Below are 20,043 nucleotides of genomic sequence, written 5' to 3'. Positions count from 1 at the left end.
AAAAAAAAAAAAAAAAAAAAAAAAAAATCAAGATTCTTTTTGTTTCCTAAACACTTTCCTGAAGTAAAAAAAAAAATTCAAGATTCTTACCCATATTAATGTTCTAGTCACTATGTAAACACGTATTGAAATGAGGTTCCTATAGCTAAAGGGCTAGGGTCCCTTTGGATAATGCTCAACTATTTCCTTTACCAACAAAAACTATAAGAATATGGCTTTTATCTTTTTATCTTTGGCTTTTATTTATCTATATGTTGGACCTCAAGTTAATTTTTTTCACATAAATTTGAGGTTCGGTTCCAGGTGCAGTGGCTCACACCTGTAATCACAGCACTTTGGGAGGCCGAGGCGGGAGAATCACGAGGTCAGGAGTTCCAGACCAACCTGGCCAACATGGTAAAACTCTGTCTCCACTAAAAATACAAAAAATTAGCTGGGCGTGGTGGCGGGCACCTGTAATCCCCGCCACTTGGATTCTATCGCTTGAACCTGAGAGGCAGAGTTTGCAGTGAGCCAAGATTGCCACTGCACTCCAGCCCGGGCAATAATGAGAGACTCCGTCTCAAAAAAAAAAAAGAAAATTCAGGTTCTCATCTTCTCTTCTGTAATTTTCATCACGTGGCAGAATTTGTTATTATTTTTTTTTTAATTAAAATTTTCTTTTTAGAGACAAGGTCTCTTTCACAAGCTGGCGTAAAGCAGCCCAATCACAGTTCACCACAGCCTTGAACTCCTGGGCTCAAGTGATCCTTCTGCCTCAGCCTCCCAAGTAGTTAGGGCTAAAGGTACCTGCCACCACATCCAACTAATTTTTAAATGTTTTATAGAGATGGGGTCCCACTATGTTGTTGTCCAGGCTGGTTTTGAACTCCTGGCCTTAAACAATCCTCCCACCGTGGCCTCTCAAAGTGCTGGGATTATATCCACAAAGCTCAGTCTATAAATATCTATTAATGTTAGAAAGAATATGTGGAATTTTTCTTTAAAATCACATTTTGGGTTGGGTGCGGCGGCTCACGCCTGTAATCCCAGCACTTTGGAAGGCCGAGGTGGGAGGATCATTTAAGGTCAGGAGTTTGAGACCAGCCTGGCCAACATGGTGAAACCCTGTCCCTACTAAAAATTACAAAAATTAGCCAGCCATGGTGGCACATGCCTGTAATCCCAGCTACTCAGAGGAGAATCGCTTGAACCCAGGAGGCGGAGGTTGCAGTGAGCTGAGATTGCGTCATTGCACTCCAGCCTGGGCAACAGAAAGAGACTCCGTCTGAAAAAATAAATAAATAAAAAATCAGATTTTGGCAGTCTGGTCACGCCGAAGGAAAAAAAAAAAAAAAGGAAACATCACACATCATATTTCTTTCTATAAATAGTGATAAAGCCATTCCTTAAAATTTTTCTCCCCTTTTCCATTTACTGTATTTGCATCTTCTTTAAAGGAACAGAGGGTAAGTATGAAAAAACACACTTTCTCACCGAGGGCTGCAATGTATCATCATTCAAATCACCAATATTGGCCAGGAGTAATCCGTAATCCCAACACTTTGGAAGCCAAAGCAATGGATCACTTGAGCCCAGGAGCTCAAGACCAACCTGGGCAACATGATGAAATCCCATCTCTACAAAAAATAAATTAGCCGGATGTGGTGGCGTGCACCTGTAATCCCAACGAGTCAGGAAGTTGAGATGGGAGGATCACCTGAGTCTGGGAGGCAGAGGTTGCAAAGAGCCCAGATTGCACCACTGAACTCCAGCCTGAGGGACAGAGCCAGAGCCTGTCTCAAAATAAAATGAAATAAAACTACAATTATTACCTTGAAAGGAATGGAGGCCTGGGAATTAGGCTAGGATGTAAGATCAGTGGCACTGAATTTTGCGCTTACAATGAAAAGTTTGTTTCAATAAATGTAATTCACATCCCAAAGAGCATAGGATCGCAGTAGAATAAGCAAACCCTAACACAAAGACTGCCATCACATGTCACTGCTAAAGCAAGTGTGTTTGGTGGTACATGCCTAGTTAGTCCTGTCAAGATACTAAAGCAATACATATATATTGTTTTGAAACAGAATTTCGCTCTGTCGCCCAGGCTGCAGTGCAGTGGCATGACCTCGGCTCACTGCAGTCTCCACCTACTGCGTTCAAGTGATCCTCCCACCTCAGCCTCCTGAGTAGCTGGGACTACAGGCACCCACCACCTCGCCCAGCTAGTTTTTTGTATTTTTTAGTAGAAACGGGGTTTCAACGGGTTAGCCAGGATGGTCTCGATCTCCTGACCTCATGATCCGCCCGTCTCGGCCTCCCAAAGTGCTAGGATTACAGGCTTGAGCTACCGCGCCCGGCCTCTTTTTTTTTTTGAGATGGAGTCTCGCTCCGTTGCCAAGGCTAGAGTGCAGTGGCACAATCTCGGCTCACTGCAACCTCACAAGCAATTCTCTGCCTCAGCCTTCCCAGTAGCTGGGACTACAGGCACCCATCACCACGCCCAGCTAATTTTTGTATTTTTAGTAGAGACGGTTTCACCATCTTGGCCAGGCTGGTCTTGAACTCCTGACCTCGTGATCCACCCGCCTCAGCCTCCCAAAATGCTGGGATTAAAGGTATGAGCCACCGTACGTGGCCACGCCTGGCTAATTTTTGTATGTTTTTAGTAGAGATGGGGTTCCACCATGTTGGCCAGGCTGACCTTGAACTCCTGGGTTCAAGTGATCTTATCTACCTCAGTTTCCCAGAGTGCTGAAATTATAGGCGTGAGCCACCAAGTCCAGCCTTAAAGAAATATTTTTGTTAATGTCTTCTATAAAATTAGATTTATGCTTCGTAATCATTTCAATTCTCAATATTCAGAGAACTCATTAAAGTTCTTCCCATCATCCCACTGTGAATTATATTCTAATTAGCAAATACTTTACATATTTTTCTTTTACTTTATATGGATTAAAAAAAAAAAAAAAAAACAGCCCTTTTCAAAATAAACCTAGTTTGGACCCTGGATCAGGAGAGAAAAAACAAACTCGGCTATAAATGACATTTTGTGAGTTATTCTGAATTCCAACTGAAAACAAAAACCAACAATAAAGACATTTTGGGGGCTACTGGGACTATTTGGTTAAATATTATTATTATCGATAACATTTTTGTTTGGTTTGGTTTGGTTTGGTTTTTTGAGATGGAGTCTCATTCTGTGCCCAGGCTGGAGTGCAGTGCAGTGGTACGATCTCAACTCACTACAAGCTCCACCTCCCAGGTTCGCGCCATTCTTACCTCAGCCTCCCGAGTAGCTGGAACTACAGGCGTCTGCCACCACGCCCGGCTAATTTTTTATATTTTTAGTACAGGTGGGGTTTCACCATGTTCACCAAGATGGTCTTGATCTCCTGACCTCATGATCCACCCACCTCGACCTCCCAAAGTGCCGGGATTACAGGCATGAGCCACTGCGCATGGCACATAGCATGTTATTTACATAACTATTGATGTTATTAAGTCAATCCTAAATTTTTCAGGGTGATGAAGATATTGTAATTACATAGAACAACGTCATTACTAGGAGAGACATGCTGAAGTACTTAGAAGTGTCATGATACCCACAGTTAAAGCAAATACGTCAATTAGCAATCTTGGCTTGCTGCAACCTCCGTATCCTGGGCTCAAGCGATTCTCCTACCTCAGCCTCTCAGGTAGCTGGGATTACAGGAGCCCACCACCACACCCAGCTAAGTTTTGTATTTTTAGCAGAGACAGGGTTTCACCATGTTGGCCAGGCTGGTCTTGAACTCCTGACCTCAGGTGATCCACCTGCCTCAGCCTCCCAAAGTGCTGGGATTACAGGTATAAGCCACTGTACCCAGCCTATTACTTTTAATTATTCTATAGGTATTGATATTTTCAACAAAAATTTAAGGGAAAAACTCGTTTTTTTCAAATTTTAATCAAAATTAGCATTATCAATAAACTTAGGCTAGGCACAGTGGCTCACGTCTGTAATCTCAGCACTTTAGCAGGCCAAGGCGGGAAAATCACTTGAGGTCAGGAGCTCGAGACCAGCACGGCCAACATGGCAAAACCCCGTCTCTATAAAAAATACAAAAATTAGGCAGGCATGGTGGTGCATGCCTGTAGTACCAGCTGCTGAGGAGGCTGAGGCTGAGGCGGAAAAATCACTTGAACCTGGGAGGCAGATGCTGCAGTAAGCCGAGATGACACCACTGCACTACAGCCTGGGCGACAGAGCAAAACCATGTCTCAAAATAAAAAAAATAATAATAAACAAAGTAAACTTAATGATAAAATGGGTTAACCAGGCCTCAAATTCTAATTCTCTCTTTTCGAGTAATAATGTCATAAATATAGACTTTCCCACTGAATATATCAAAGGCATTTCCTGCTCATAAAACCATGAGGGTAGTTTTGACAAAGATTAAAACAAAAAATGCTATATGTTTAGATCAAGTGGGTTTTTTCCAGTTCACTATAGGACTTACCTATCCATGTCATCATCTCCAGGTAATAAGGGTGGGAGGGGCAGAGGAGGCAACGTTGAAGTTTTCAGGTGTGGAATAGCAGCTGTCACAGATACTTGAGTCTTCATAGAAACCTGTACAGGGGGCTGAGAATTTGCCTGAGAGGACACAGCAGATGTCTTTGAGTGAGTAGAAGAGGGCAAAGTTGAAGTACTGGAAGCAGGAACCTGACTAAATGCTGGCTGAGAAGGAGGCAGAGGTGGTTGCTGCGGAAGAGCCGGTACTGGAGGCAAAGGTGGCAAAGGGGGTGTCTGAGGTGGAGGGGTAGTAGTTGGTAGAGGGGGTGGGGGAGAAGTAATTGTAGGAAGAGGTGGAGGGGTCTCCTTTTCTGATGTTTCTGTCTCCTTTGGAGTAACAATCTCCTCCTTCAGTGCTATGGGTTTAGAGTCTCTTGTTCCCTGTGCTTTCAAATCTTTAACAAGATGCTTCTCAGAGTTCTCATCCAACTTTACTTTCCCTGTATCTAAAGAATTTTTTACCTCTGTGTTTAGATGTGTTACATTCACCAGATCAGTATCTGGAGCAGATTTTTCCAATTTTACACTTCTGGGTAACTTTTTAGACTCCAAACCTGAATCTTTAGCCTCTACTGCACTGTTCTCTTTTCTAGGCAAAAATACAGGTGAACCCTTGGATTCTTTTCCATCCATTTTTGCTGCAGCAGCAGCAGCTGCTCTTTCCTTCTTTTTCCTACTGAGTTCAGCTCCCAGACTGGAATTCAGTGGAAGCCTGACAGGTGAGATACTGGAATGACGACTACGTGAACTGGATCTCTTCTTTTTACTATGAGAAGATGAATGTCTTGAATATGCAGGACTTCTACTTCTGGACTTCATGGATTTCCTACTGGAAAAATAAAAAGGCAGTTTTAAATGAATAGACTAAAGTAGTATATGGAGGAAAACAGATCAACAAAACAAACTATGAAGAACTATAACTTATCAATCTTAAAATAGATTAAGTGCCATCAAAACCAAGGAAAGTCTGAGAAACCAGCCCAATCAAGAGGCACCCCAAGGAAACAGGACTAAATGTAAGATGGTATAATGAGTAAGATCCTGGAACAGAAAATGGACATTAGGGCCGGGAGTAGTGGCTCAAGCCTGTAATCCCAGCACTTTGGGAGGCCGAGATGGGCGGATCACGAGGTCAGGAGATTGAGATCATTCTGACTAACACAGTGAAACCCCGTCTCTACTAAAAAATACAAAAAATTAGCCGGGCGAGGTGGTGGGCGCCTGCAGTCCCAGCTACTCAGGAGGCTGAGGCAGGAGAATGGCGTAAACCTGGGAGGTGGAGCTTGCAGTGAGCTGAGATCTGGCCACTGCACTCCAGCCTGAGCGGCAGAGCGAGACTCCGTCTCAAAAAAAAAAAGAAAATGGACATTAGGTAGACTAAGTAAATCTAAATAAAGCATGGACTCCAGTTTACAATTATGTATCAATATTGGTTCATTAACTGTAACAACTGTACCACATGAATGTAAGATGTTAACAATATGGGAAACTGAATGCAGGGATATATGAGACTTTTTTGCACTATCTTCACAAGTTTTCTGTAAGTCTTAAACTACTCTAAAACAAATAAAGTTCATTTAAAAAATAGATTAAACTGGCCGGGCACGGTGGCTCACACTTGCAATCCCAACACTTTCAGAGGCCAAGGCGGGTGGATCACAAGGTCAGGAGATCAAGGCCATTCTGGCTAACACAGTGAAACCCCATCGCTATAAAAAATACAAAAAATTAGCTGGGCATGGTGGCAGGCACCTGTAGTTCCAACTACTCAGAAGGCTGAGGCAGGAGAATGGCATGAACCTGGGAGGTGGAGCTTACAGTGAGCCACTGCACACCAGCCTGCACAACAGAGGGAGATTCAACCTCAAAAAAAAAAAAAAAAAAGATTAAACTAAATAATCCTACATGAAAACATATCTGAATCATATAACAATAAAATTATCTACTACTTGTTCATCTGAAAAAAGATGGGTCACTAATCTTTTCCCATATTGGAAAAGCAAAAGCCATATTTACAATGATTACTTTCAGAATTCTGATTGTAATCCTTGATAAAGTGAAAACAGGACAAAGAAGTCATGCTCGGTTGGGTGCAGAGGCTCACACCTGTAATCCCAGTACTTTGGAAGGCCAAGATGGGTAGATCACCTGAGGTTAGGAGTTTGAGACCAGCCTGACCAACCATGAGAAACTCCGTCTCTACTAAAAATACAAAATTAGCCAGGCGTGGTGGTGGGCGCCTGTAATCCCAGCTACTTGGGAGGCTGAGGCAGGAGAATTGCTTGAACCCGGGAGGCAGAATTTGTGGTAAGCCAAGATTGCGCCATTGCACTCCTGCCTGGGCAACAACAGCAAAATTCCGTCTCAAAAAAAGAAAAAAAGAAGTCATACTCCACAGTAAAATTGGGTTATATCCATCAGAAAGTTAAAAGCAACAAGCATGCTTCACCAAAACCTAAATTTGTTAAATACAGAGTTTTTTAATTGGCAGATCTCAGAAAAATATATTGTTCCTTGCAATAAGTTTATAATAAAGTTGTAAAGTTTAAAATAAAGTACTAAACAAATTCCCAACACATAAGACAGGATTTACAAAACAAAGTGGAGAAAATATTTATCAAAATTTGTTAGAACTTTTCAAAAACATGAGGACTCCTGATATATTTATTATAAAATGATTTATAATCGACTTTTTAGAAACTCCTAAAGGAAGGTATTATTACATGTTTGATTAACCTTCTTCTTAAGTCAGGCTTTGGAAATAAAATCTGGGAATCTATGGGGCAAAGCATTTCAAGTTGAAACCCAAATCTCATTAATTCTTACTGCTTTTTACTAAAGTCTAACCAGCTGAAGTCTCAACGTGAGATAAAACAAAAAACAAATCTGTAATCCCAGCACTTTGGGAGGCCGAGGCAGCGGATCACGAGGTCAGGAGATCAAGACCATCCTGGACAACATGGTGAGACCCCGTATCTACTAAAAACACAAAAATTAGCTGGGTGTGGTGGTATATGCTTGTATTCCCAGCTACTTGGGAGGCTGAGGGAGAAGAATCGCTTGAACCCAGGAGGCAGAGGTTGCAGTGAGCCAAGGTTACAGTGAGCAGAGATCTTGCCACTGCACTCCAGCCTGGCGACAGAGCGAAAATCTATCTCAAAACATAAATAAATAAATTAATTAAATTAAGTAAAAATATTAAAAGCGCCAGGCGCTATGGCTCATGCCTGTAATCCCAACACTTTAGGAGGCTAAGGCAGGCAGATCACCTGAGTTTGGGAGTCTGAGACTAGCATGACCAATACGGAAAAACACTGTCTCTACTAAAAATACAAAATTAGCCGGGCATGGTGGTCCATGCCTGTAATCCCAGCTACTCGGGAGGCTGAGGCAGGAGAATAGCTTGAACCCGGGAGGCAGAGGTTGTGGTGAGCTGAGATTGCGCCATTGCACTCCAGCCTGGGCAACAAGAGTGAAACTCTGTCTCAAAAAAATAAATAAAATAAAAGCATTAAAAGCATAACTGGACAAAACAAAATTTTCCCAGTAGTCTAAAACAAATTGCTTCCATTCTAGATCATCAATGTCTTCCTTTATCTTTGATCAGGGAGATATGGTAAGACTGACATATAGTAACACTGACATGAACCAAAATGTTTCAAAACAACATATATGTGTAAGGGAAACAACTTGCATAACGGCAGCGATGATTTTCTTTTACCTATACTGCTTTTTGCAAGTTTGCTTCCAACAGTTAGTTAAAATATAAAATTATTATTGGAAGCTGTGTGCGGTGGCTCATGCCTATAATCCCAGCACTTTGGGAGGCCAAGGCGGGTGGATCGCCCTTAAATCAAGAGTTTGAGACCAGCCTGACCAATACGGTGAAACCCCATCTCTACTAATACAAAAAAATTAGCCAGGCATGGTGGTGTGTGCCTGCAATCCCAGCTGCTCGCAGAAGGAGGCTGAGGCAGAAGAACTGCTTGAACCCAGGAGGCGGAGGTTGCAGTGAGCCAAGATCACGCCACTGCACTCCAGCCCGAGGGACAGAGACACACACTCTCAAAAAATAAAAATAAAAATAAAAATATTGTTGGAATCAACAGAACTAAAAAACAACACAAACATGAACATAAGAATATAAAATACTGAAAGGTACTGATATTTACCAAATATCCACTTACCCTTAAAACTAATATTCCTTCGGTACATATTTGGCTGAATCAAGAGGTTTTCTCTGCTTGAAATGTATCTAGGTAACATCTCTATCCCAGGGAAAACATGTAAAACCCAAAACACTAATGCTAGCTAGCTACCAAGTACTATTGTTTTAGTCAGCATGACCAAATCTTCCTAAGGAAGTCTGTTACAAACCCTTCAATTTCTCACAGAAGCCTACTGTTAATAGATTTGGACGGCCATATACTTGCAGTATTTTTAGTGATACAAATGCTACATTTAAGTTCCAGGTTCACTCTTCTAGAAAAAAGTGGAGAAGTAGATACAAATAGGTAAACACAGTCAGCAATAAGCAATGTGTCTTCAAGAAATGTCTTCAAGGCCGGGCGCGGTGGCTCAAGCCTGTAATCCCAGCACTTTGGGAGGCCGAGACGGGCGGATCACCAGGTCAGGAGATCAAGACCATCCTGGCTAACACGGTGAAACCTCGTCTCTACTAAAAAATACAAAAAAAACAGCCGGGCGAGGTGGCAGGCGCCTGTAGTCCCAGCTACTCGGGAGGCTGAAGCAGGAGAATGGCGTAAACCCGGGAGGCAGAGCTTGCAGTGAGCTGAGATCCGGCCACTGCACTCTCAAAAAAAAAAAAAAAAAAAAAAAGAAATGTCTTCAAAAACAAAAGTATTTCCCCCCCACTCCCGGAATTAAGTTAGGTTCCACTCAACTATTAATCATTGCTAAACTGGCAAATGCAAAGACACTGCCTTTCTGCCAAAGCATCTTCAGTCTTTTAAAATGAGGTTGTTTGGCCGGGTGCAGTGGCTCATGCCTGTAATCCTAGCACTTTGGGAGGCCGAGGCAGGCAGATCCCGAGGTCAAGAGATCAAGACCATCCTGGCCAACATGGTGAAACCCTGTCTCGACTAAAAATACAAAAATTAGCTAGGCATGGTGGCACGCACCTGTAGTCCCAGCTACTTGGGAGGCTGAGGTAGGAGAATCGCTTGAACTTGGGAGGCGGAAGTTGCAGTAAGCCGAGATCGCGCCACTGCACTCCAGCCTGGCCACAGAGTAAGACTCCGTTTCAAAAAACTAAAAACTAAACTAAACAACTAAACTAAACTAAACTAAACTAAACTAAACTAAAATGTTGCTTATTTCATTTTGACTGTCTCCCAAGGAAGAAAACACAGAATATCGAAGAAGGGATCTGTATGTTCCTCTATTTTGACTCTACAATATTTTTGTACTGTTTAGAATTTCAACCAATGAAGAAAAACATATAATGCACACATACAAACATACAATGCTCCCTGTAAGCCAACTAAAAGCGTTCATGTGTCTCTGGGAATATTATGTAATGATTTATTTGCATGCTACACTACCATATTGTGTCTCCAATTTTCTCTAAACTTATTTTTACCATTACTGACTAGTTTAAATTATGTGAGTAGATTCCTCAGATTTTTTTTTTATTTTTATTTTAGATGGAGTTTCCCGCTTGTTGCCCAGGCTGGAGTGTAATTATTGCAATCGCAGCTCACCGCAACCTCTGCCTCCTGGGTTCAAGCAATTCTCCCGCGTCAGCCTCCCAAGTAGCTGGGATTACAGGCATGCACCACCATGCCTGGTTAATTTTGTATTTTTAGTAGAGACAGGGTTTCTCCATATTGGTCAGGCTGGTCTTGAACTCCCGACCTCAGGTGATCCGCCCGCCTCAGCCTCCCAATGTAGTGGGTTCTCGGGCGGTTTTTTTTTTTTTTTTTTTTTTTTTTTTTTTGGTGAGATGCAGTCTTATTCTGTCGCCCAGGCTGGAGTGCAGTGGCGTGACCTTGGCTCACTACAATCTCCGCCTCCTGGGTTCAAGCGATTCTCCTGCCTCAGCCACCCGAGTAGCTGGGATTATAGTAAAATGCTACCATGCCCAGCTAATTTTTGTATTTTTAGTAGAGACAGGGTTTCACCATGTTAGCCAGGCTGGTCTCAAACTCCTGACCTCAGGTGATCTGCCCACCTTGGCCTCCCAAAGTGCTTGGGATTACAGGCATGAGCCACCACACCCAGCCTCCTCTACTCTCTTAAGAGAACCTGACATATGCTGTTTTCACTAAGAATCCAAAAAGAATCACTAGAAAGATGCACTTCTTACTGAAACTCCTTTTAGTGTTTTAGTCTTAGCACACTCTTTTGTATTCCCATACCCTACAACAGTTAACAATTTTTACAGCCTTAATGAACTACTCTATCAAAAAACAAATATTCTGAGAATACTTTTTAGACTTCCTTAAAAAACTAAACAGCGTGGCCGGGCGCAGTGGCTCACGTCTGTAATCCCAGCACTTTGGGAGGCTGAGGCGGGCGGATCACCTGAGGTCAGGAGTTCGAGACCAACCTGGCCAACATGGTGAAACCCTGTCTCTACTAAAAATATATAAAAATTACCCAGATGTGATGGTGGGCGCCTGTAATCCCAGCTACTCTCAGGAAGCTGAGGCAGGAGAACAGCTTGATCCCGAGAGGTGGAGGTTGCAGTGAACTGAGATTGCGCCACTGAACTCCAGCCTAGGCGACAGAACAAGACTCTGTCTCAAAAAGAAAAAAAAAAACAAAAAACAAACAAACAAAAAAACTAAGCAGCTTTACAAATGCTACACTTAAGACTTAGGCATTTTACTGTATATCAATTTTACTCCTCACCCCTCCAAAAAAAATGGTAATCCAGCTAATGGTAAACATGTTGAAGTCTTTAGAATGAAATATACTGATGTCTGCAACTTACTTTGAGATAAATGAAAACAAAAGATAGATTAATGGATAAGTAGATAACAAAATACATAGCTTTTTTTTTTTGAGATGGGAGTCTTACTGTCTCTGTTACCTAGACTAGAGTGCAACGGCACGATCTCAGCTCACTGCAACCTCTGCCTCCCGGGTTCAACCGATTCTCCTGCCTCAGCCTTCTGAGTAGCTGGGACTACAGGTGCACGCCACCACACCCAACTAATTTTTTATATTTTTAGTGGAGATAGGGTTTCATCTGACCAGGATCAGGCTGGTCTCAAACTCCCTATCTCATGATCCGCCCGCCTCGGCCTCCCAAAGTGCTGGGATTATGGGTGTGAGCCACTCCTCCCAGCCCAATTTTTTTTTTGAGACAGGGTCTCACTCTGATGCTCAGTCTGAAGTGCAGTGGTGTGATCACAGCTCACTGCAGCCTTGATTTCCTAGGCTCAAGCGATCCTCCCACCTCAGCCTCCCAGGCAGTGGGGACCACAGATGTGCACCATCGCGACCAGCTAATTTTTTTTTTTTTTCTGTAGAGAAGGGGGCCTCACTATGCTGGATACAGCAAATATTTATTGTAGAAACTAGGTGTTAGATATATGGGTGTTCACTACAATTCTTTCAACCTTTCTGTGCTTGAAAATTTTTTATAATAAAATGGAGGAGGAAACATTAAGAATTCCAGCCCTTGACAGCTAGGAACACTCTGCAGCTTGATGTACTCACATCATTTATGAATAATTGTAACTTTAAGTCAGTAAAAATTACACTGAAATACAAAAGCCATGTATGAGCCAGGCGTAGTGGCTCATGCCTGTAATCCCAGCACTTTTGGAGGCCGGAGGATTGCTTGAGCTCAGAAGTTCAAGACCAGCCCCATTTTACACCTGAAGCAACTCAGGCACGGAGAAATGAACTCATTTGCTAAAGGTCACAAAGCAACATTAGGATTCCACAAAGTTCTAACTAAAGCCCACGTTCTGTTTTCGTGAACAGAGGTGAGGCCACAAAGGAGTCAAAATATGAGGAAGACATTATTACCATGTGTTTTAGAGAAAGATTTTGAAAATTGTCAGCGGTCACAAGGTAGGTCAGTGATGATGCTGTAAAGGAAACCAAATTGTCCTTGGAACCAATTTCTGCTAGGTTATACCATCAAAAGGGTAACAGATTAATCAGTTGAATTTCCACTAAAACATCAGTTAGAAGACAGGAATCTTGTGTAAATTATTAAAACAGCGCCAAGTAGGAAATGAATAAATGTATACAGATTTGGGGACTCAGTGGACAACACAAATAGGATAACCTAGGCAAGTAACTTTAATACAAACGAAACTTTGTAATTTCTTAAGTCTTCAACCAGGTCCCATAGAGTCTAAAGCACTAATACCAATGTGATTTTTAAAAATTTTAAACTAAGCAACAGAAACAGCTAGACACGCTCTGGGAACTAGTATCAACTCCATCCACTCACTGAGCAGAAACCTTTGACATTTCTCACTTAGAAGCTTACAACTGAAGACCCCACCACTGGAAGTACCTACCTTTAGTGGTTTGAGGCCTATGTACTCTTCATTTTCGAATTCTGGGTTAAGGGGAGACAGAGTCACACACTGGAACGACTAGCCAACAGCAAAGTGTTCTAATCAATGATGAACACTGCGGGCTTCCACACAATGTTAACACGCTGAATGCCAATTCCTCACAACCCACCCTAAATGAGGAAGGACTGTTAGACAAATAGCTCACCTGGGGAGTGGACTCCGACTCAGAGACCGCTTGCTTAGGAAAGGGCTGCTGGACCGCCTTCGACCATAGGGACTGGGCGATCGCCCGCTGTAAGAGCCGCTCCTTTCGTAGCTGGACGACCGTCTCCTGCTATAGGGACTGACAGACCTCTGTCGCCTACTGTAGGGGCTCGGTGACCGGGTGCTTGACTGGTAGGCCGAAGGCTCTTTGTAAGGGGGGCTGATCGACTGCCTTCTCGAGGTACTTCCAGGACTTTTCTTGTAGGAGTCATAATTGCTCGAGGTATGAGATCTTGGGGGACTAAGGTCATAATCTTGGCCATAAGAAGCTCCCGAGGGGCTATCATCTGGTTTGGAGCTGTCAGACCACTTCCTGTGGGGGCTCCTGGATCTCCGTTTGGGGCTGTCCACTGTTTTGTAACTTTTGGGTGTTTCCCTTTTTCGATGACTTTTACTCCGGTCTTTGTGCCCAGACTTCGGCTCTCGTTCTTTCCTGGTCTTCTCCTTGTGGAGCTTGGATGACCTGGATTCCTTGCTGCTGCTTTTGGCTACCTGCGCCTTCCCATAGTCATCAGTCTCCTCATTCGAACGCTTTGAACTTCCCGATATCCGGTCCTTCATCGATCCCGACTTGCTGGAGACTTCCTGGCTTTTTTCTTTTTCGGTCTGTTTAGCTTTTAGTAAGTCCCGGGAACGCCTGTGCTGGTGGTGACGATGTTTGTGCAGGCGGTCGCTCCGATCTGATCCACGACGTTCGTCGTTCTCCCTTCTGTCTAGTTTGAAGGCCATGTCATCGGAGAAGGTGTCGGAATCAGAGCTGATATCATCATACTCCACCAAAGGTTTGATAACCGTGCCCAGAGATGCTGCTTCGGGGGTCACCAACCCCATGTCTTTGGAGTGTTTGGACTTATGCCGCTTGTGCTTCGACACCAAGCGGTGACGCTCTCTGCTGTTAGAGCTGCCGCCTCCCGATGACGGCTGCAAAGTTCCAGAAGCTCCTCCACTCCCGTCTTTCTTGCCCCCATGTCTCTCTGAATTGGGCATTCCCTTTCCCCTGACCTGAAGAAGGGAAAAAAGTTCCCCAGCACTCCAAAAAGCAACCCCCACCCACCCCCCCAACCCCAACTCCACGCCCACCAAAGCGCCCCAGGAAGGGGGTGGGGAGGGCAGGGACCGTAGCCCAGGCTCCTCCTCCCTCCCGACTCCTCAGCACCCTCCTACATGAGGTGGGGGGTGAAGGAGCGAGGGAAGAAATGAGAGTTCCTCGGCAGTGGAGTTGCGAGACAACGGGGAGCTGCTCAAGTCTGTTTCCTTTTCTCCCCCCGCCGAGCCAGTCCTCAGGCCCGGGGGCCAGGGAGGTCGAGGAAGTGAGAAGCCGACTGCCCGGGGCTGTGGGGCCGACTCCGGCTCTGGGGCCCTGCGAGGACTACGCGGGCCCTTCCCCTACCCGGTAGCCCGGCTCAGGGCGGCTTCCTGTCGCCGGGATCCCGCGGCCTAGGTGCCTCACGCCCCCTTTGTCCCTCGCTCCTGAGAGAGCCCCTTTTCTTGCCTCCGTTTCACCTCCACACCACACATACACTCTCCCTCACACAGACTCAGTCACACACTAGATTAAACCGAAACGGCACTCGGAGGAGGGGGGAGGGGCAATCCCACAAATCGTCGCGAAAGTCCAGTACCCTCTCGCGATGTTTCATGCTTCGCTTTCACCTCATTCCGCTGCTTCATCAAACAACGCGAGATCAGGTCCCAAACTAGAAACGCGTTTCACCTGACTCTCGCGATGAGCTCCCTCTGCCTATTTGAACAAAGCTTTATTGAAACGGAACAAACCGAGTTTTTTTTTTTAACCAAAACTTTATCGATAACTGATTAAACAAACACTCCCAAGCTCCGTGACAAACTAATTTTAACTTCCTTTTTAACAAAACTTTTAACTACCAGGATGACTTTGTTTTTTGTTTTCTTTTGAGACGGAGTCTCGCTCTGTCGCCCAGCCTGGAGTGTTAGTGGCGCGATCTCGGCTCACTGCAACCTCCACCTCCCAGGTTCAAGCGATTCTCCTGCCTCAGCCTCCCGAGTAGCTGGGATTACAGGAGCCTGCCACCATGCCCGGCTAACTTTTGTGTTTTTAGAAGAGACAGGGTTTCACCATGTTGGCCAGGCTGGTCTCGACCTCCTGACCTCAAGAGATCTTCCCGCCTCGGCCTTCCAAAGTACTAGGATTACAGGCGTGAACCGCCGCACCCGGGCGTTTTTTGTTTGTTTGTTTGAAACAAGGTCTCTCTCTGTTGCCCAGACTGGAGTGCAGTGGCGCGATCTTTGCTCACTGCAGCCTCCACCTCCGGGGCTCAAGCAATCCTCCCACCTCAGCCTGCCCAGTACTTGGAACTATAGAGTCGCGCCACCACGCCGTGCTAATTTGTTTCTATTTTTCGTAGTGATGGGGTTTCGCCATGTTGCCCAGGCTAGTCTCGAACTCCTAGACTCAAGCGATCCTTGGTCTTGAACTCATAGACTGAAACAATCTGCCAGCCTGGTCCTCCCGAAGTGCTGGAATTACAGGCTTGAGTGAGCCACTGCACCCGGCTGAGATTATTTTTTACAGAGCAAAAGACAAGTGTGGGGACATTTCAACCCAAGTCCCTGAGTGTTTTAACAGTGCTTCCAACATATAGGGTGTGTGCTACGTGCCAAGCATTTTACATTCATTATCTCTAATTTTCACAAGTATCCTGCAAAACACGAGATTTTCATCCCTATTTTATAGAAAAGGAATCCCAGCCTCAGGGAAGTTGAATCATTTAGTCCAACAAGTGCCACAGTTAACTTTCAAATTCATGTCTTTTTGAGACTAAAGCACAAGCTCTTCCATCCTATGGCGCTATCTCCTCAACCACCAATCTTTGCTTCAAATCTCAGAACCTAAAAGTTCATCCCATATTGAGATCCTCCCATGGCTGTTATTGGATAATTTAGCCTTTCATTCTCATATGAAAGATTATAATATGAACAAGAAAAGCATAGTATTAATTAACAAGAAAATAACATTCTCTTACACTGGCCCCTCATTTATTACTTTTAAAAACTTAGCCGGGCGCGATGGCTCAAGCCTGTAATCCCAGCACTTTGGGGGGGCCGAGACAGGTGGATCATGAGGTCAGGAGATCGAGACCATCCTGGCTAACACCGTGAAACCCCGTCTCTACTAAAAAATACAAAAAACTAGCCGGGCGTGGTGGCGGGCGCCTGTAGTCCCAGCTACTTAGGAGGCTGAGGCAGGAGAATGGCGTGAACCTGGGAGGCGGAGCTTGCAGTGAGCTGAGATCCGGCCACTGCACTCCAGCCTGGGTGACAAAGCAAGACTCCATTTCAAAAAAATAAAAATAATAATAAAAATAAATAAATAAAAATTTTTACGTACCTGAAGTCATTCCATCTTCACAACAGTCGTCTGAAATAGGTTGTGTAAGTGAGAAAACTAAGGCATGGAGAAGTGAAGGGGCTTGTCCAAAACTGAGAAGTTCAGTTGGTAAATTCAGGACCAGAAAACATTCTGAATTAAGGTAAACTCCATTCTCAAAAATTGCTCTCTTTAAATGTTCTTGTTCCTTTTGCTCACAGGGCTATCCAAAACATTTTTTAAAAAACCTAATTGTGTGTGTGTGTGTGTGTGTGTGTGTGTGTGTGTGTGAAGGGTCTCGCTCTGTCGCCCAGGCTGGAGTGCAGAGGCACAATCATAACTCACTGTAGCCTTCACCTCATGGGCTCAGGTGATCCTCCCACCTCAGCCTCCTGAGTAGCTGAGACTACAGGTGCAGGCCACCAGCCCAGTTAATTTTAACTTTTTTGTAGAGATGGAGGGTTCGCTATGTTGCCCAGTCTGACCTCAGATGCCTGGGCTCAAGCAATCCGTCCACTTTGGCCCCCAAAGTGTTAGGATTACAGGCATGAGCCACCATGCCCACCGTCCCTAAATGATTGAGTCCATAAATACTGGTTCTAAAATAAAAAGATCAGGCTGGGCACAGTGGCTCACTCCTGTAATCCCAGCACTTTGGGAGGCCGAGGCGGGCAGATCACAAGGTCAAGAGCTGGAGACCATCCTGGCCAACATGGTGAAAGCCTGTCTCTACTAAAAACACAAAAATTAACTGGGCTTGGTGGTGCACGCCTGTAGTCCCGGCTACTCGTGCGACTGAGGCATGAGAATTGCTTGAACTCAGGAGGCAGAGGTTGCAGCAAGCCGAGCCATTGCACTCCAGCCTGGCAACAGAGCAAGACTCTATCTCAAAATAAATAAATAAATAATAATACAAATGAAAAAAAATAAAAAGACCAAGTTTTCCATGACAACTTTTTGATCTTCTATGGAAGTAAAAATGCTATCAAGAAAAAAAAGTGGCTGGGAGCGGTGGCTCATGCCTGTAATCCCAGCACTTTGGGAGGCCAAGAGGGGAGGATCATTTGAGGTCAGGAGTTTAAGACCAGACTGGCCAATGCAGTGAAACCCTGTCTCTACTAAAAATGTAAAAATGGGCCGAGTGTGCTGGCTCACTCCTGTAATCCCAGCACTCTGGGAGGCTGAGGTGGGCAGATCACGAGGTCAGGAGATTGAGCCCATCCTGGCTAACACGGTAAAACCCTGTCTCTACTAAAAATACAAAAAAATTAGCCAGGTGTGCTGGCGGGTGCCTGTAGTCCCAGTTACTCAGAAGGCTGAGGCAGGAAAATGGCAGAAACCCAGGAGGTGGAGCTTGCAGTGACCGGAGATCGCGCCACTGCACTCCAGCCTGGGCAACAGAGCGAGACTCGTCTCAAAAAAAAAAAAAAAAAACAATTAGAGGCCAAGCACGGTAGCTAATGAATGTAATCCCAGCACTTTGGGAGGCCAAAGTGGGCGGATAACTTGAGGTCAGGTGTTTGAGACCAGCCTGGCCAACATAGTGAAATCCTGTCTCTACTAAAAATACAAAAATTAGCCAGGCGTGGTGGTGCTTGCCTGTAATCACAGATAGTCAAGAGGCTGAGACAGGAGAATCACTTGAACCCAGAATGCATAAGTGAACCAAGATCGTGCCACTGCGTTCCGGCCTGAGTGACACAGTAAGACTCTTTGTTTCAAAATAAAAATATATATATTTATATGTACAAAAAAAACATTAGCCGGGCATGGTGGTATGCACCTGTAATTCCAGCTACTCAGGAGGCTGAGGCATGAGAATCACTAGAACCTGGGAGGCAGAGGTTGCAGTGAACTAAGATTGTGCCATTGCATTCCAACCTGGGCGACAGAGTGAGAATCTGTCTAAAAAAAAAAAAAGGTGGCTAACAAAAAGGAAAAAGGGCTGAGTGCGGTGGCTGACACCTATAAAACCAACAATTTGGGAGGCCAACATGGGAGGATTTCGTGAGCCCAGAAATTGGAGACCAGTCTGGGCAACATGTTGAGACCTCTGTCTCTACAAAAAAATACAAGAAATGACAGGCCAGGTACGGTGGCTCATGCCTGTAATCCCAGCAATTTGGGAGGCTGAGGCAGGCAAATTGCCTGAGTTCAGGAGTCTGAGGCCAACCTGGGCAACTCGGTAAAACCCCATTTCTACTAAAATACAAAAGAAATTAGCCGGGCGTGGCAGTGTACGCCTGTATTCCCAGCTACTCGGGAGGCTGACGCGGGAGAATTGCTTGAACCCGGGAGGCAGAGGTTGCAGTGAGCCAAGATTACACCACTGTACTCCAGCCTGGGCAACAGAGCGAGACTCCATCCCTACAAAAAATAAACAAACAAAAGCAAGAAATTAACCAGGCATGGTGGTGCTTGCCTGTAGTCCTACCTACTCTGAGGCTGAGATGGGAGGATCACTTGAGCCCAGGAGGTCAAGGCTGCAATGAGCCATGATCATGCCACTGCACTTCAGTCTTGGTAATAGAACAAGAAACTGCCTTATAAAGAAAAGAAAAAAGAAAAACACTGGCCGAGCATGGAGGCTCAAGCCTGTAATCCCAGTACTTTGGGAGGCCGAGGCAGGCAGATCACCTGAGGTCAGGAGTTCAAGACCAGCCGGACCAACATGGAGAAACCCCGTCTCTACTAAAAATACAAAAATTAGCCCAATGTGGTGGCGCATGCCTGTAATCCCAGCTACTTGGGAGGCTGAGGCAGGAGAATTACTTGAACCCCGGAAGTAGAGGTTACGGTGAGCTGACATGGTGCCATTGCGCTCAGCCTGGGCAACAAGAGCGAAACTGTCTCGAAAGGAAGGAAGGAAGGAAGGAAGGAAGGAAGGAAGGCAGGCAGGCAGGCACAAGTACTGGAACTCAGTTGTGAACACTCCTTATAGGACGATAGGAGGCCCTGGATATAAAAGTCCTCACCAATTTATTTTCTTGAGACAAGGCCTTGCTCTGTTGCCCAGGCTGGAATACAGTGGTATGACCATGACACACTGCAGTCTTTTTTTTTTTTTTTTTGAAGATGAAGTCTCGCTCTTGTTCCACAGGCTGGAGTGCAATGGCATGATCCAGGCTCACTGCAAGCTCCGCCTCTTGGGTTCAAGCGATTCTCCTGCCTCAGCCTCCCGAGTAGCTGGGATTACAGGTGCCTGCCACCATGCCCAGCTCATTTTTGTATTTTTAGTAGAGATGAAGTTTTGCCATGTTGGCTAGGCTGGTCTCGAACTCCTGTCCTCAGGTGATCCACCCACCTTGGCCTCCCAAAGTGCTGGGATTACAGGTGTGAACCACCATGCCCAGCTGACACACTGCTGTCTTTACCTTCTGAGTTCA

The 20,043-nt window shown here is 44.9% G+C and overlaps 1 protein-coding gene across 26 annotated transcripts in view; it reads right to left on the bottom strand.

The window, feature by feature from the left end:
• The window catches only part of CDK12 (cyclin dependent kinase 12), a 141,463-nt gene extending 126,563 nt beyond the window's left edge, over positions 1-14,900 (bottom strand). For 23 of the 26 annotated variants that reach the window (XR_002730002.2, XR_002729994.2, XR_002729992.2 and 20 more), the window contains exons 1-2: positions 13,253-14,900; positions 4,485-5,369 (exon numbers count right to left, since the gene is read on the bottom strand). Coding sequence is in view for 3 of the 26 variants with exons in the window: in XM_023204266.2 (XP_023060034.1) it covers positions 4,485-5,369; positions 13,253-14,298 (1,931 nt within the window). In the remaining 23 variants the exon portion in view is untranslated. The remainder of the gene's footprint in view (positions 1-4,484; positions 5,370-13,252) is intronic. The other 3 variants (XR_002729990.1, XM_023204270.2, XM_023204269.1) reach the window with 3 other exon arrangements.
• Positions 14,901-20,043: the final 5,143 nt, after the last annotated feature.

Source organism: Piliocolobus tephrosceles, chromosome 16 (assembly GCF_002776525.5).
Source record: "Piliocolobus tephrosceles isolate RC106 chromosome 16, ASM277652v3, whole genome shotgun sequence".
Lineage (NCBI taxonomy): Eukaryota > Metazoa > Chordata > Mammalia > Primates > Cercopithecidae > Piliocolobus > Piliocolobus tephrosceles.
Note: the sequence above shows the minus strand (reverse complement) of the source record. Positions and strands in the feature narration are given on the sequence as shown.